Genomic DNA, 18203 nt, shown 5'->3' on the forward strand with positions numbered 1-18203 from the left:
TGGCTCTGACCTCTCAGACTGATTCTGGCTCTGATCTCTCATACTGAATCTGGCTCTGACCTCTCAGACTGATTCTGGCTCTGACCTCTCAGACTGATTCTGGCTCTGACCTCTCATACTGATTCCAGTTCTGACCTTTCATACTGCTTCTGGCTCTGACCTCTCATACCGATTCTGGCTCTGACGTCTCATACTAATTCTAGCTCTGACCTCTCAGACTGATTCTGGCTCTGACCTCTCAGACTGATTCTGGCTCTGACCTCTCAGTCTGATTCCAGTTCTGACCTTTCATACTGCTTCTTGCTCTGACCTCTCATAATGCTTCTGTCTCTGACCTCTCATACCGATTCTGGCTCTGACGTCTCATACTAATTCTGGCTCTGACCTCTCAGTCTGTTTCTGGCTCTGACCTCTCATACTGATTCTGGCTCTGACCTCTTAGACTGATTCTGGCTCTGACCTCTCAGACTGATTCTGGCTCTGACCTCTAATACTACTTCTGGCTCTGACTTCTCAGACTGATTCTGGCTCTGAACTCTCAGACCGATTCTGGCTCTGACCTCTCATACTGAATCAGTCTGAGAGGTCAGAGCCAGAATCGGTCTGAGAGTTCAGAGCCAGAATCGGTCTGAGAGTTTAGAGCCAGAATCAGTCTGAGAAGTCAGAGCCAGAAGTAGTATTAGACGTCAGAGCCAGAATCAGTCTGAGAGGTCAGAGCCAGAATCAGTATGAGAGGTCAGAGCCAGAATCAGTCTGAGAGGTCAGAGCCAGAATCAGTATGAGAGGTCAGAGCCAGAAACAGACTGAGAGGTCAGAGCCAGAATCAGTGAGAGAGGTCAGAGCCAGAATCAGTGTGAGAGGTCAGAGCCAGAATCAGACTGAGAGGTCAGAGCCAGAATTAGTATGAGACGTCAGAGTTAGAATCAGTCTGAGAGGTCAGAGCCGGAATCGGTATGAGAGGTCAGAGCCAGAAGCAGTAAGAAAGGTCAGAACTGGAATCAGACTGAGAGGTCAGAGCCAGAATCAGTCTGAGAGATCAGAGCCAGAATCAGTCTGAGAGGTCAGAGCCAGAATCAGTATGAGAGGTCAGAGCCAGAATCAGACTGAGAGGTCAGAGCCAGAATCAGTCTGAGAGGTCAGAGCCAGAATCAGACTGAGAGGTCAGAGCCAGAATCAGTCTAAGAGGTCAGAGCCAGAATCAGTCTAAGAGGTCAGAGCCAGAATCAGTCTGAGAGGTCAGAGCCAGAATCGGTATGAGAGGTCAGAGCCAGAAGCAGTATCAAAGGTCAGAACTGGAATCAGTATGAGAGGTCAGAGCCAGAATCAGTATGAGAGTTCAGAGCCAGAATCAGTCTGAGAGGTCAGAGCCAGAATCAGTCTGAGAGGTCAGAGCCAGAATCAGTATGAGAGGTCAGAACCAGAATCAGTATGAGAGGTCAGAGCTAGCATCAGTCTGAGAGGTCAGAGCCAGATTCGGTCTGAGATATCAGAGCCAGAATCAGTCTGAGAGGTCAGAGCCAGAATCAGTATGAGAGGTCAGAGCCAGAATCAGTCTAAGAGGTCAGAGCCAGAATCTGTCTGAGAGGTCAGAGCCAGAATCAGTCTGAGAGATCAGAGCCAGAATCAGTGTGAGAGGTCACAGCCAGAATCAGTATGAGAGGTCAGAGCCAGAATCTGTATGAGAGGTCAGAGCCAGAAGCAGTATGAAAGGTCAAAACTGGAATCAGTATGAGAGGTCAGAGCCAGAAGCAGTATGAAAGGTCAGAACTGGAATCAGTATGAGAGGTCAGAGCCAGAATCGGTATGAGAGGTCAGAGCCAGAAGCAGTATGAAAGGTCAGAACTGGAATCAGTATGAGAGGTCAGAGCCAGAAGCAGTATGAAAGGTCAGAACCGGAATCAGTATGAGAGGTCAGAGCCAGAATCAGTCTGAGAGGTCAGAACCAGAATCAGTATAAGAGGTCAGAGCCAAAATCAGACTGAGAGGTCAGAGTAAGAATCAGTCTAAGAGGTCAGAGCCAGAATCAGTCTAAGAGGTCAGAGCCAGAATCAGTCTGAGAGGTCAGAGCCAGAATCGGTATGAGAGGTCAGAGCCAGAAGCAGTATCAAAGGTCAGAACTGTAATCAGTATGAGAGGTCAGAGCCAGAATCTGTATGAGAGTTCAGAGCCAGAATCAGTCTGAGAGGTCAGAGCCAGAATCAGTCTGAGAGGTCAGAGCCAGAATCAGTATGAGAGGTCAGAGCCAGAATCAGTATGAGAGGTCAGAGCCAAAATCAGACTGAGAGGTCAGAGCCAAAATCAGACTGAGAGGTCAGAGCCAGAATTAGTATGAGAGGTCAGAACCAGAATCAGTATGAGAGGTCAGAGCTAGCATCAGTCTGAGAGGTCAGAGCCAGATTCGGTCTGAGATATCAGAGCCAGAATCAGTCTGAGAGGTCAGAGCCAGAATCAGTCTGAGAAGTCAGAGCCAGAATCAGTATGAGAGGTCAGAGCCAGAATCAGTATGAGAGGTCAGAGCCAGAATCAGTATGAGAGGTCAGAGCCAGAATCAGTATGAGAGGTCAGAGCCAGAATCAGTCTGAGAGGTCAGAACCAGAATCAGTATGAGAGGTCAGAGCCAGAATCAGTCTAAGAGGTCAGAGCCAGAATCAGTATGAGAGGTCAGAGCCAGAATCAGTATGAGAGGTCAGAGCCAGAATCTGTCTGAGAGGTCAGAGCCAGAATCAGTATGAGAGGTCAGAGCCAGAATCAGTGTGAGAGGTCACAGCCAGAATCAGTATGAGAGGTCAGAGCCAGAATCGGTATGAGAGGTCAGAGCCAGAATTAGTATGAGAGGTCAGAGCCAGAATCAGTATGAGAGTTCAGAGCCAGAATCAGTCTGAGAGGTCAGAGCCAGAATCAGTATGAGAGGTCAGAGCCAGAATCAGTCTGAGAGTTCAGAGCCAGACTCAGTATGAGAGGACAGAACCAAAAGCTGTATGAGAGGTCAGAGCCAGAATCAGTATGAGAGGACAGAACCAGAAGCAGTATGAGAGGTCAGAACCAGAATCAGTCTCAGAGGTCAGAGCCAGAATCAGTATGAGAGGTCAGAGCCAGAATCAGACTGAGAGGTCAGAGCCAGAATCAGTCTAAGTGGTCAGAGCAAGAATCAGTCTGAGAGGTCAGAGCCAGAATCAGTCTGAGAGGTCAGAGCCAGAATCGGTATGAGAGGTCAGAGCCAGAATTAGTATGAGAGGTCAGAGCCAGAATCAGTATGAGAGTTCAGAGCCAGAATCAGTCTGAGAGGTCAGAGCCAGAATCAGTATGAGAAGTCAGAGCCAGAATCAGACTGAGAGGTCAGAGCCAAAATTAGTATGAGAGGTCAGAACCAGAATCTGGCTCTGACCTCTCAGACTGATTCTAGCTCTGACCACTCAGACTGATTCTGGCTCTGACATCTCAGTCTGATTCTGGCTCTGACCTCTCATACTGATTCTGGCTCTGACCTCTCAGACTGATTCTGGCTCTGATCTCTCAGTCTGGTTCTGGCTCTGACCTCTCAGTCTGGTTCTGGCTCTGACCTCTCAGTCTGGTTCTGGCTCTGACCTCTCAGACTGATTCTGGCTCTTACCTCTCAGACTGATTCTCGCTCTGACCTCTCATACTGATTCCAGTTCTGACCTTTCATACTGATTCTGGCTCTGACCTCTCAGACTGATTCTGGCTCTGACCTCTCAGACTGATTCTGGCTCTGATGTCTAATACTACTTCTGGCTCTGACTTCTCAGACTGATTCTGGCTCTGAACTTTTAGACCGATTCTGGGTCTGACCTCTCATACTGAATCAGTCTGAGAGGTCAGAGCCAGAATCGGTCTGAGAGTTCAGAGCCAGAATCAGTCTGAGAGGTCAGAGCCAGAATCAGTATGAGAGGTCAGAGCCAGAATCAGTCTGAGAGTTCAGAGCCAGAATCAGTCTGAGAGGTCAGAGCCAGAATCAGTATGAGAGGACAGAACCAAAAGCTGTATGAGAGGTCAGAGCCAGAATCAGTATGAGAGGACAGAACCAGAAGCAGTATGAGAGGTCAGAACCAGAATCAGTCTGAGAGGTCAGAGCCAGAATCAGTATGAGAGGTCAGAGCCAGAATCAGTCTGAGAGGTCAGAGCCAGAATCAGTCTGAGAGGTCAGAGCCAGAATCAGTCTGAGAGGTCAGAGCCGGAATCAGTCTGAGAGGTCAGAGCCAGAATCAGTTTGAGAGATCAGAGCCAGAATCAGTATGAGAGGTCAGAGCCAGAATCAGTATGAGAGGTCAGAGCCAGAATCAGTATGAGAGGTCAGAGCCAGAATCAGTCTGAGAGTTCAGAGCCGGAATCAGACTGAGAGGTTAGAGCCAGAAGCAGTATGAGATGTCAGAGCCAGAATCAGTCTGAGAGGTCAGAGCCAGAATTAGTATGAGAGGTCAGAGCCAGAATCAGTCTGAGAGGTCAGAGCCAGAATCAGTCTGAGAGGTCAGAGCCAGAATCAGTCTGAGAGGTCAAAGCCAGAATCAGTCTTAGAGGTCAGAGCCAGAATTGGTATGAGAGGTCAGAACCAGAATCAGACTGAGAGGTCAGAGCCAGAATCAGTATGAGAGGACAGAACCAGAAGCAGTATGAAAGGTCAGAGCCGGATTCAGTATGAGAGGACAGAGCAAGAATCAGTATGAGATATCAGTGCCAGAAACAGTCTGAGAGGTCAGAGCCAGAATCAGTATGAGAGGTCAGAGCCAGAAGCAGTATGAAAGGTCAGAACTGGAATCAGTATGAGAGGTCAGAGCGAGAATCAGTCTGAGAGGTCAGAGCCAGAATCAGTATGAGAGGTCAGAGTCAGAATCACTCTGAGAGGTCAGAGCCAGAATCAGTATGAGAGGATAGAACCAGAAGTAGTATGAAAGGTCAGAGCCGGAATCAGTATGAGAGGACAGAGCAAGAATAAGTATGAGAGATCAGTGCCAGAATCAGTATGAGAAGTCAGAGCCAGAATCAGTATGAGAGGTCAGAGCCAGAATCAGTCTGAGAGGTCAGAGCCAGAATCAGTCTGAGAATTCAGAGCCAGAATCAGTATGAGAGGTCAGAGCCAGAATCATTCTGAGAGGTCAGAGCCAGAATCAGTATGAGATGTCAGAGCCAGAAGCAGTCTGAGAGGTTAGAGCCAAAATCAGTCTGAGAGGTCAGAGCCAGAAGAAGTATGAGATGTCAGAGCCGGAATTAGACTGAGAGGTCAGAGCCAGAATCAGTCTGAGAGGTCAGAGCCAGAATCAGTATGAGAGGTAAGAGCCAGAAGTATTCTGAGAAATCAGAGCCAAAATCAGTCTGAGAGGTCAGAGCCAGAATCAGTTTGAGAGGTCAGAGCCAGAATCAGTCTGAGAGGTCAGAGCCAGAGTCAGCCTGAGAGGTCAGAGCCAGAATCAGTCTGAGAGGTCAGAGTCAGAAGTAGCATGAAAGGTCAGAACTGGAATCAGTATGAGAGGTCAGTGCCAGAATCAGTATGAGAGGTCAGAGTCAGAAGCAGTATGAAAGGTCAGAGCCGGAATCAGTCTGAGAGGTCAGAGCCAGAAGCAGTATGAGACATCAGAACCAGAACCAGTCTGAGAGGTCAGAGCCAGAATCAGTCTGAGAGGTCAGAACTGGAATCAGTATGAGAGGTCAGAGCCAGAATCAGTATGAGAGATCAGTGCCAGAATCAGTATGAGAGGTCAGAGCCAAAAGCAGTATGAAAGGTCAGAGCCAAAAGCAGTATGAAAGGTCAGAGCCGGAATCAGTATGAGAGGTAAGAGCCAGAAGCAGTACGAGACATCAGAGCCAGAAGCAGTCTGAGAGGTCAGAGCCAGAATCAGTCTGAGAAGTCAGAGCCAGAATCGGTATGAGAGGTCAGAGCCAGAATTAGTATGAAAGGTCAGAACTGGAATCAGTATGAAAGGTCAGAGCCGGAATCAGTATGAGAGGTTAGAGCCAGAAGCAGTATGAGACATCAGAGCCAGAAGCAGTCTGAGAGGTCAGAACCAGAATCAGTCTGATTAGTCAGAGCCGGAATCAGACTGAGAGGTCACAGCCAGAATCAGTCTCAGAGGTCAGAGCCAGAATCAGTCTGAGAGGTCAGAGCCAGAATCAGTCTGAGAGGTTAGAGCCAGAATCAGTCTGAGAATTCAGAGCCAGAATCAGTATGAGATGTCAGAGCCAGAAGCAGTCTGATAGGTCAGAGCCAGAATCAGACTGAGAGGTCAGAGCCGGAATCAGTCTGAGAGGTCAGAGCCAGAAGTAGTATGAAAGGTCAGAACTGGAATCAGTATGAGAGGTCAGAGCCAGAATCAGTATGAGAGATCAGTGCCAGAATCAGTATGAGAGGTCAGAGCCAGAAGCAGTCTGAGAGGTCAGAGCCAAATTCAGTCTGAGAGGTCAGAGCCAGAAGTATGAGATGTGAGAGCCAGAAGCAGTCTGAGAGGTCAGAGCCAGAATCAGTAGGAGAGGTCAGAGCCGGAATCAGACAGAGGTCAGAGCCAGAATCTGTCTGAGAGGTCAGAGCCAGAAGAAGTATGAGAGGTAAGAGCCAGAATCAGTTTGAGAGGTCAGAGCCAGAATCAGTCTGAGAGGTCAGAGCCAGAATCAGTCTGAGAGGTCAGAGCCAGAATCAGTCTGCGAGGTCAAAGCCAGAAGTAGTATGAAAGGTCAGAACTGGAATCAGTATGAGAGGTCAGAGCCAGAATCAGTATGAGAGATCAGTGCCAGTATCAGTATGAGAGGACAGAGCCAGAAGCAGTATGAAAGGTCAGAGCCGGAATCAGTCTGAGAGGTCAGAGCCAGAATCATTCGGAGAGGTCAGAGTCAGAATCAGTCTGAGAGGTCAGAGCCAGAATCAGTCTGAGAGGTCAGAGCAAGAATCAGTATGAGACGTCAGAGCTAGAAGCAGTCTGAGAGGTCAGAGCCAGAATCGGTATGAGAGGTCAGAGCCAGAATTAGTATGAAAGGTCAGAACTGGAATCAGTATGAAAGGTCAGAGCCGGAATCAGTATGAGAGGTTAGAGCCAGAAGCAGTATGAGACATCAGAGCCAGAAGCAGTCTGAGAGGTCAGAACCAGAATCAGTCTGATTAGTCAGAGCCGGAATCAGACTGAGAGGTCACAGCCAGAATCAGTCTCAGAGGTCAGAGCCAGAATCAGTCTGAGAGGTCAGAGCCAGAATCAGTCTGAGAGGTTAGAGCCAGAATCAGTCTGAGAATTCAGAGCCAGAATCAGTATGAGATGTCAGAGCCAGAAGCAGTCTGATAGGTCAGAGCCAGAATCAGACTGAGAGGTCAGAGCCGGAATCAGTCTGAGAGGTCAGAGCCAGAAGTAGTATGAAAGGTCAGAACTGGAATCATTATGAGAGGTCAGAGCCAGAATCAGTATGAGAGATCAGTGCCAGAATCAGTATGAGAGGTCAGAGCCAGAAGCAGTCTGAGAGGTCAGAGCCAAATTCAGTCTGAGAGGTCAGAGCCAGAAGTATGAGATGTGAGAGCCAGAAGCAGTCTGAGAGGTCAGAGCCAGAATCAGTAGGAGAGGTCAGAGCCGGAATCAGACAGAGGTCAGAGCCAGAATCAGTCTGCAAGGTCAAAGCCAGAAGTAGTATGAAAGGTCAGAACTGGAATCAGTATGAGAGGTCAGAGCCAGAATCAGTATGAGAGATCAGTGCCAGTATCAGTATGAGAGTACAGAGCCAGAAGCAGTATGAAAGGTCAGAGCCGGAATCAGTCTGAGAGGTCAGAGCCAGAATCATTCGGAGAGGTCAGAGTCAGAATCAGTCTGAGAGGTCAGAGCCAGAATCAGTCTGAGAGGTCAGAGCAAGAATTAGTATGAGACGTCAGAGCTAGAAGCAGTCTGAGAGGTCAGAGCCAGAATCAGTCTGAGAGGTCAGAGCCAGAATCAGTCTGAGAGGTCAGAGCCAGAAGCAGTATGAAAGGTCAGAACCGGAATCAGTATGAGAGGTCAGAGCCAGAATCGGTATGAGAGGTCAGAGCCAGATTCAGTCTGAGATATATATGCGCTCGCAAATACACGGTGTCCCAAAAAAACGCGTGCGCATATTGGCGCGGGTGTCCCATATATATACGTGCACATATACAGGGTCTCGCATATATATGCGCGCGCATATACAGGGTTTCTTATATATATGCGCGCGCATATACAGGGTGTCCCAAAAAAATGTATACACATTTTAGCATCTGATAACTCAATTATTTATTCTTTCTTTACAGACTGAACCCATTACGAGCGCTCCCATTGCAGTTAAAGGGAAGTGTTCGGCAGCCTGCCGTAGCGCTGGCGTGTACGGCTGTGATACACGCTCGGTGTTACTCTGTGTGAATGTTCCCTTACACGTGGTTGTGCACGTCAGTTTCACAACCTGAACAGGTGAGAGGCCATCGGGTCTAAATAGATATTATTACTTTTTATACTTTTTTTTGTACCAACCATATTTTAAAAATTACTACACTATCATTGGTTTTTGCTCGGTGCTGTTTTGTTTTGTGTTCTCTTTGAGGTTTAATATGATGGAAGTTCTTGGTTGTCCTGATCTGGTCCTAGTCTTCGCTGAAGTCCTCGCCTGTCTTGGATTGTGTTCAGTCCTGGTCTTGGGTTGTGTCTGGCCTTGTCCTGGATTGTGTCTATTCCTGTCCTTGGGCTGTATCTAGTCCTGTATTGGGCTGTGTGTAGCCTGGTCTTGGGCTATGTCTAGACCTATTCTTGGGCTGTGTCTGACCCTGTCCTGGATCGGGTCTAGTCCTGTCTTGGACTGTATCTAGTCCTGGTCTTGGGCTGTGTCTGACCTTGTCCTGTATCTAGTCCTGTATTGGGCCGTGTCTAGACCTATTCTTGGGCTGTGTCTGACCCTGTCCTAAATTGTGTCTAGTCCTGTCTTGGACTGTATCTAGTCCTGTATTGGCCTGGTGTAGCCTGCTTTTGGGCCGTGTCTAGACCTATCCTTGGGCTGTGTCTGGCCTTGTCCTGTATTGTGTCTAGTCCTGTCTTGGGCTGTATCTAGTTCTGACCTAGGGCTCTGTTTAGCCTGGTCTTTGGATGCTTCTTAGTCTTGTCTTGGGCTCCGTATACTCCTGATCTAATATTATCTATAGTCAGAGTGTTTTGAGCATGCATTATCCCTAGCCTCACACAGCGGGGACTCAGTAGTCAGCACTGCTACATCTGTCAGACCCCATAGGAATGTTATTATCCATATTCTGCACTGATTCTATGCTGACGGCTTAAAGTGACAGAGCAGACTTTCATATAACCTTCATGGAGTGCATCTGTCAGGGGTTTGTGTGATGCTGCGGTGCCGCACGTGTCTCATTCAGTCCATTCTTTGTCACACATACATATATATATATATATATATATATATATATATATATACACATACTGTACATATAATGGAGGCTTCAGACCCGGGAGGTCAATTATTACCATCTCCCAGTACATGCTCGGTGTTCTACCTCCTAGAGGACACAATCCGCAGCAGAACCATCACCCAATTATATCGACAACCCAGCAGGAGCCACAATTATTATTATTTCTTTCTAGTCACGTCCAATGTAAACATTATAAAAAAAAAGTATTTGCCCTTTTCCAGAATCATTATTTATGAGTGTAAATGTACTTCAGTACTTTCCTCCTGTATTTGTAGTGCAGAAGTCTCGCCCCAGGCCATTGGGGATAGCTGGTTCCATAGATCCAAAAAGCCCCAAGATGTCTCCGTAGGACAGTGGCAGGGTCTTCAGTATGGCACCTGTGAACCGAGTACGGTCCAGTACGTAGACAATGGGGCTGAGCCACAGAACTACCATTGGAGAGGCTAGACAATGTTGCAGACAGAAAAATGGAAAAGAGTCCATGTTGCTAGTTGGGATGGGTACAGCACAGATCCAGTTGTGAACCCTCAACAACATGGAAGACGTCATCTTATCAAGAGACTGAGTTGGCCTGGAACCTGGAGGACAAACCTGGGTTTGTCCTTGTAACGTAAGAGACCAGCTTGTAGGCCGTGGGTTGAAGACAGCAGAGACACTGCACTTATTTGGAGATCCCTGGGTGGAAGTGGTGATCCTGACACCGCCAAAAACGGCCTATAGAGTCACCTGTAGGGATGGGATGAAGCCGCTTCTCCCCAGTTCTGTTGATCTACTTGTTAAATATTTGTCAGGTTTGCAAAGACAGTGATAAAAGGTTCCACCGATGTGATTCTGAGCCTCCGGTAGAGCAGGAAGCCATAGGCCTCCTGCCCTACCACTCTCATATATAGGTTAAAAGTACCCTGCGGTCTACAAGGTGCAAGGAAAACAGACAAGTAACGTGTCCTGGTGCAGGTGGTGGAATAATCACTGCCTTGTGTCCCCCGTGTCGGGTCACTCATGTCCTCTCAGAACTCCCGGTACCTTGTATGTGGCTCACAATCTGGAAGAAGCGGCGTCACCGCGGGATGGCGGAGGTGAGTATAATATTCACACATCGGGGGGGTTATAATAAGGGGACATTGTGGGGGATTATATTATTGGGAGAATCAGGTTACATTACAGGAGGGTATAAAAACATGGTGGCAGCAGGTGACATTGATGGTCTTAGAGCACATTGGGGGGATTGGTTATATCATGGGGGTATCAGGGGATATTGGGGGAATATTAATACAAAGAGACACCATTTATATCAGGCTATAGTCATACTACCTTCTTTCTATCTTGAAACACTATGCTAAAAAAGCGCAATGCCACAAAAAATGTTTAACAAAAATATATCAGACTTTATTTAAATACATGTTAAAACATACATAAGAAAAGAGATAATGAGGTGGTACAACCATACAAAAAATGGAGGCCCAATTGAGATAATACTATATATTAGTAAGTAAATGACACTCTCATTGCATACATATAAGGATATATACAATATCCATAATTTTTAGAGTGCAAATACAACATAGAATTATCATAGTACAAAAATATTAATTATCTATGGGAAGACCTCCATATAGTAAACGCACCCCAGGGACCTCCAAACAAGGACACAGGTCGCAGCATGGGCATGTTATACTGTATGGGGGAGCACTGCTGGGCTTGCTATACTGTGGGGGGACACACTGCTGGGCATATAATACTGTGGGGGGACACACTGCTGGGCATGAAATACTGTGTGTGTGTGTGGGGGGGGGGGGGGCACTGCTGGGCATGTAATACTGTGGGGGGGGGGGGGCACTGCTGGGCATGAAATACTGTGCACGCCACTGCCCTCCCCCTTAGATGCAGCAGTACCCCCAAAGATCTCCTGCTCCCCCTTAAATGCCAGAAACACCCAAAGAACCCTGTCTCCCTCCATGCCAACGACTCCTATACATCAATCCAATCCCCCAGACCCTCCGGGATACAGTCCCATATAAAACATCACTCTCTTTTCAGCCTCATCCAACATGCAGTCCCGTGTAACTACATAACTCACCCCCCCAGCCTTACCCAACGTGCAGCCCCATGTAACTAACTCACTCCCCCCCTTGGCCTCATCCAACGTGCAGTCCCATGTAACTACATCACTCCCCCCTCAGCCTCATCCAACGTGCAGTCCCATGTAACTACATCACTCCCCCCCTTGGCCTCATCCAATGTGCAGCCCCATGTAACTACATCACTCCCCCCCCAGCCTTACCCAACGTGCAGCCCCATGTAACTAACTCACTCCCCCCTCAGCCTCATCCAACGTGCAGTCCCATGTAACTACATAACTCCCCCCTCTGCCTCATCCAACATGCAGCCCCATGTAACTACATCACTCCTTCCCTCAGCCTCATTCAATGTGCAGTCCCATGTAACTACATAACTCACTCCCCCAACCTTACCCAACGTGCAGTCCCATGTAACTAACTCACTCCCCCCTCAGCCTCATTCAATGTGCAGTCCCATGTAACTACATAACTCACTCCCCCAACCTTACCCAACGTGCAGCTCCATGTAACTAACTCACTCCCCCCTCAGCCTCATCCAACGTGCAGTCCCATGTAACTACATCACTCCCCCCTCAGCCTCATCCAACGTGCAGTCCCATGTAACTACATCACTCCCCCCTCAGCCTCATCCAACGTGCAGTCCCATGTAACTACATCTCTCCCCCCTCAGGCTCAGCCAACGTGCAGTCCCATGTAACTACATCTCTCCCCCCTCAGGCTCAGCCAACGTGCAGTCCCATGTAACTACATCAATCCTTCCCTCAGCCTCATCCAACACGCAGTCCCATGTAACTACATCACTCCTTACCTCAGCCTCATCCAACGTGCAGTCCCATGTAACTACATCACTCGCTTCCCTCAGCCAACGTGCAGTCCCATGTAACTACATCACTCCTTACCTCAGCCTCATCCAACGTGCAGTCCCATGTAACTACATCACTTGCTTCCCTCAGCCTCGTCGAACATGCAGTCCTATGTCACTACATCACTCTCTCCCCTCAGCCTCATCCAACACGCAGTCCCATGTAACTACATCACTCCCCCCTCAGCCTCATCCAATGTGCAGTCCCATGCAACTACATCAATCCTTCCCTCAGCCTCATCCAACGTGCAGTCCCATGTAACTACATCACTTGCTTCCCTCAGCCTCGTCGAACATGCAGTCCTATGTCACTACATCACTCCCCCCTCAGCCTCATCCAACACGCAGTCCCATGTAACTACATCACTCCCCCCTCAGCCTCATCCAATGTGCAGTCCCATGCAACTACATCACTCTCTCCCCTCAGTCTCATCCAACGTGCAGTCCCATGTAACTACATCACTCTCTCCCCTCAGCCTCATCCAACATGCCGTCTCATGTAAAACAAACCTGTCTCTCCCCTTCCATCCTCCATTACCACGCTACAATCCCCTCTGCTTTCTGTTCTCCACCTCCATGTGCTCTGCTCCGGCTTCCTCTACACAGCACAGAGCAGTGATGGCCGAAACTCCGCCCTCCTCCGAGAGGCCACGCCCCTTACTGTGACGTCATACCTACCACTCTAGTCACGACCATCACAAACCCCTCTGCCCTCTCCAAAGATGGCGGGGACTGCGCTCCTAAACCGGAAGTGACCTTTCCTGACGGAGGCCAGTCTGGTTGTCATGGAGACAGACGCTGATCCCGCTTCTCGCATGGTGGATGTAAATATGGAGCAGAGAGCGGCTGTGCCCGGGTATGACGAGCTGGCAGTGCAGGCTTATGTGCGACAGATCGAGTTCAGGTAATGGAGGACATCATGGTGTCCATCTCCGGTGTCATATGTCACCATGTGCTGATCTGCCGCCTAGGGATGCCATGGGGTAATGATTTACTGACTAGTGTCACTATGTGTGCTGCTAGGATACAAGCATGTGTGATACATGGACTAGTAGTATGTGACATGTAGTATGTGTATACAGTATAGTTGGAAACTACATCTCGGCATAGGAATGCATTGACCAGCGTTGATTGGCCGAATGCCATACAGAGTACAGCATTCGGCCAATCAACGCTGTTTCTGCCGGAGGAGGCGGAGTCTAAGATTGGTCCACAGCAGTCTCCATTCTGCTCCGATCTTGGACTCCGCCTCCTCACAGACGAGCCTCCGACAGAACCAGCGTTGATTGGCCAAATGCTGTACTCTGTATGGCATTCAGCCAATCAATGCTGGTCAATGCATTCCTATGGGAAAAAGTCAGCTCAAGCTGAGAGGGATCCCGACGTAATACAGGGACTTGGGCATGTTAGATGCCCCCAGACATGCTTCCCCTGCTGTCCCAGTTGTATTCTAGGGTGTTGGCATCATTTCCTGGGGTGTCATAGTGGACTTGGTGACCTTCCTGAGTCAAAGAGTGGTTTCCCCCTTAACGAGTATTTATTCCCCATAGACTATAACGGGGTTCGATGTTCGATCGAACAGTCGAGTATTGAGCGGCTACTCGAATCAAACTTCGAACATTTCACTGTTCGCTCATCTCTATTACTTACCTCTCTTAGGCTCTGTTATACCACCCCCCCATCCCCGACTTTGGCCATCTGCAATGATGGGCCAGACTTCACTTAAGCTGACCATAAAATCATATGACACATGTACTATTTGTATACATCATGTGACACGTGCATACCTCCCAACTTTTGAAGAACCGAAAGAGGGACAAAATGTGGTACGCGTGCCGCAGCAAATTTAGCCCCGCCCACTTTTGTGTTGACTCCGCCCATTCTCATTAATTTTTCATGTGCCCGCATACAGTATAATCCTCCTACAGTCACCCGTAAACTATATGTCCCCCCTCCATCTCTCCCCCAGTTTCATATACACCCTTCATCTGCCCCCAGTTTCATGTCCCCATCTCTGCCCCCAGATTCATGTCCCCCCCTCCATCTCTGCCCCCAGATTCATATCCCCATCTCTGCGCCCAGATTCATGTCCCCCCATCTCTTCCCCCAGATTCATGTCCCACATCTCTGCCCCCAGATTCATGTCCCCCATCTCTGCCCCCAGATTCATGTCCTCCATCTCTGCCCCAGATTCATGTCCCCTCCATCTCTGCGCCCAGATTCATGTCCCCCATGTCTGCCCCCAGATTCATGTCCCTCCATCTCTGCCCCCAGATTCATGTCCCTCCATCTCTGCCCCCAGATTCATGTCCCCCCATCTCTGCCCCCAGATTCATATACCCCATCTCTGCCCTCAGATTCATGTCCCCCATCTCTGCCCTCAGATTCATGTCCCTCCATCTCTGCCCCCAGATTCATGTCCCGCTATGTCTGCCCCCAGATTCATGTCCCCCTCCATCTCTGCCCCCAGATTCATGTCCCCCCATCTCTGCCCCCAGATTAATGTCCCCCCATCTCTGCCCCCAGATTCATTCCCCCATCTCTGCCCCCAGATCCATGTCCCCACATCTCTGCCCCCAGATTCATGTCCTCACATCTCTGCCCCCAGATTCATGTCCTCACATCTCTGCCCCCAGATTCATGTCCCCCCATCTCTGCCCCCAGATCCATGTCCCCACATCTCTGCCCCCAGATCCATGTCCCCCCATCTCTGTCCCCAGATTCATGTCCTCACATCTCTGCCCCCAGATTCATGTCCCCACATCTCTGCCCCCAGTGTCATGCCGTCCTCTCCTTCATCTGCCAGTTTCACGTTCCACCTCCACATTAAACTTACCTTTTCCTCGTTCCCCCCGCTGCTCTCTGTGCGCCTCTCTCTCTCTCACTGGCGCACAGTGTCATCACATCGCATCTACAAGCCAGTAGCTGGCGGCAGCGGCGAAGCGAGGAGCTGACCTGTGTCAGCTCCTTGCTTCAGCCGCGTATGTGTTAAACTCAGATCTGCGTCCTCTGGATGCAGGTCTGAGTTGAAATCGGGACATACCTCCCTCCAACCGGGACCGCGGGACATGTCACCGGAATCGTGACTGTCCCACGGAAATCGGGACGGTTGGGAGTTATGCACGTGTACTATTTATATACATCATGTGACACGTGTACTATTTGTATACACCATGTGAAATGAACAGTTTGTTCACATCATGCAATCCATATATTATGTGTATGCATGTACTATTTTATTGTACCATAACTAAATTTTGTTTGCCATGTAGAGCCAAATTTGTTGCCACATTTTTGTAACACTTTGCAGAAGTTGAACCAGTTTCCAGGAGCAGAATAACATGGTGCTTTCTTGCAAAAACAGCGCCACCCCTATCCATAGGTTGTGTATGGTATTACTACTAGATGTTGATATTGGGGGATTGTCAAGATTCCTCCACGTACATTAGATGGACGAACCCCTAGAAATTGGAGGGTATGACTGACACACTGATCTAATATTTAGGGGCAGCTTTAGGCTGAGTCCATGTTTTCTACGCAAAGTTTTATGTCAAGTTGTCAGCAAAATATATTTGTTACATGGAAATTTTGCAAAGGGTAAAATCTGTGTCAGTGTGACATACCAAAAATCCTAAACGCGTCCTGAATTTCACTACACGTATTGTACTATAGGAGATTCCACGTCGTGTTATTTCAGTGTATCTGCACCCTTAACAACAGCTTTTTTTTATTCCAGGCAGTCAATCTCCAATCAACTTCGAGCCGGCCTCTATGAAGCGGATCATTCTACACAGACTGACGTGAGCGAGGTGGTGGAGATAAAGGAGTTGACAAGCGTGATACAATCTCTTACACAGGTCAGATCTCCCGGGAAGACATGAAGAATGTAGAAATGTGGTAGCAAGTCTCTGTATATAATCCTGTACTTACATCATATAGCTCCTATTACACTTCTCTATAGATATGTACACATGTATATGTGAATTTAAAAGGTTAATATTGGGTAAAAAAAAAAAAAAAAATCACCTACTGTTTGGTGCACTGCTTCAGATTTATGTGTTTCCATGGTTACAGACTATAAGGAAATCCTTTGCAGTCAGATGTTACGGTCAAATAATATTGAATAAAAAATCGCCTATTGTTTGGTCTGTAGCGTCTATACAGATTCATGCGTCTTCATGGTTACAGACTACAAGTCGTAGTCAGGTATTGCAGTCTTAGGGATAGTTCACACGGGGGGGGGGGGGGGGGGGGGGCGGTAGGGAGTGAGTTTGGCACCGAGAGTGTCGCTGTTTCCCAGCTCAAATGAATGGGCTGAAGCCGGATGTTGCTGCCGCCAGGCGGACGCCGGGGCTCAACGAGCTGCAGAGTCCGCCTGAAGAAAGGGCAGCCCGCTTCTTTTTTCCGTGAGCGGCATGTTGCCGCTCACACGAAAAAAGTAGCCTGGCGGTCTACATAGACCACCATTGTGAGATGGCGGATTATGAGGTGGATTACACGCCATAATCCGACCCTCTATGCCCGTGTGAACGAGCCTTTAGGCTGAGTTCACACGGGGTATTTTGAAATCAATGGGAGCCGGTCAGTTCTTTTTTCCGGGAGCCGTTTGTTCCGGTTCCCGGAAAAAGAAGCGAGATGCTCATTCTTCAGGCGGAGTCACCTCGCGAGTCCGCCTGAAGACACTCCCTCCTCCGGACTAGGCCCATTCATTTGGGCATAATCCGGAGCAGAGAGCGTTACTAGATGCCCATGCACTGCACTGGCATCCAGTCGCAGCCACCCATATTTTGGACTAGAACCTGAGGCAGCCTCCGCCTCAGGTTCCAGACCAGAAAACTCCGTGTGAACCCGGCCTTACTGTATTTAGCCCTGTCACATTTTCTCCATTAGGGCTAGTTCACACGTGGGCAAAGGGGAGTTTTTTGACAGCGGATTTCGCTTCAAAATCAGCCCCTTTACAATGGAGCCCTATGTGAACAGCTAGCTTTTTTTTTCCGCTAGCTTTTTTTTCCACTAGCTTTTTTTTTCTGCTAGTTATTTTTCAGCTAGCAGAAAAAAGAAGCGACATGACCTTTCTTCAGGTGTTTTCCACCTGAAGAAAGCAATAGAAGTGAATGGGAGGCAAAAACAGCGCAGGTTTTTGCAAAAAACCGCGCGGAAAAAACCGCTAGCGGTTTTTTTAGCCCATTCACTTCTATGGGAGGGGAAAACAGCCTGGCTTTTTTTGGAAGCGGTTTTTACAAAAAAAAGCTCCAAAAAAAGCCTGGCAATGTCAAAAAAAAGCTTCCTAATTAGGAAGCGTTTTTTTTCAGGACCAAAATAAGCCAGGAGGTTTTTACGTGTGAACTAGCCCTTATAATCCCCACCCTATCTTCTTCTAGTCTCATGACACCCTGAAGAAGGAGATTGCTTTGCAAAAAAATCTTCTACAAGTGGATTATCAGCAGAAAATCAAGGCTCAAGCCCTGGAACTGTATAATAGCATGAATGACGCCGTGCGGGACCTTGAAATGGTTCACAAAAAGGTAAGACATTCCTATACAATATCTTACTGTTTTTCAGGATCGCCTACAGTCGAGGTAAGGAGTCTTCAGTCCAGGCTGGCCATACACATACTATATCCAACCTCTCCATAAACATGAATGCTCAACTCTGTCAGGCATGGGTGTTCAATTTAATTGGGAGCGAGAGAGACAGGCTAGTGACAGACACCAGTGACAGCTTATTGGGCTGTTTCCAGCGTATAAGGCCTTGTCCACACACTGCTGATTTGATCTGTCTTTCGCGATAACCAGATGGAGAAGAGCAGGATGCAAAGAAGAGAAGTCTAAATTTTATTTAGGATTCACTCATGATTTTGGCT

General features: G+C 48.3%; 1 protein-coding gene across 1 annotated transcript in view; it reads left to right on the plus strand.

Annotated features, from left to right (window-relative positions):
* The first annotated feature begins 13132 nt into the window (after positions 1-13132).
* The window catches only part of C4H10orf67 (chromosome 4 C10orf67 homolog), an 86686-nt gene continuing 81615 nt past the window's right edge, over positions 13133-18203 (plus strand). Inside the window, exons 1-3 of the mRNA XM_075271733.1 lie at positions 13133-13244; positions 16077-16197; positions 17722-17865. Coding sequence (XP_075127834.1) covers positions 13156-13244; positions 16077-16197; positions 17722-17865 — 354 coding nt within the window. The 5' untranslated portion in view covers positions 13133-13155. The remainder of the gene's footprint in view (positions 13245-16076; positions 16198-17721; positions 17866-18203) is intronic.

This window comes from Leptodactylus fuscus, chromosome 4 (assembly GCF_031893055.1).
Source record: "Leptodactylus fuscus isolate aLepFus1 chromosome 4, aLepFus1.hap2, whole genome shotgun sequence".
NCBI classification, from domain to species: domain Eukaryota; kingdom Metazoa; phylum Chordata; class Amphibia; order Anura; family Leptodactylidae; genus Leptodactylus; species Leptodactylus fuscus.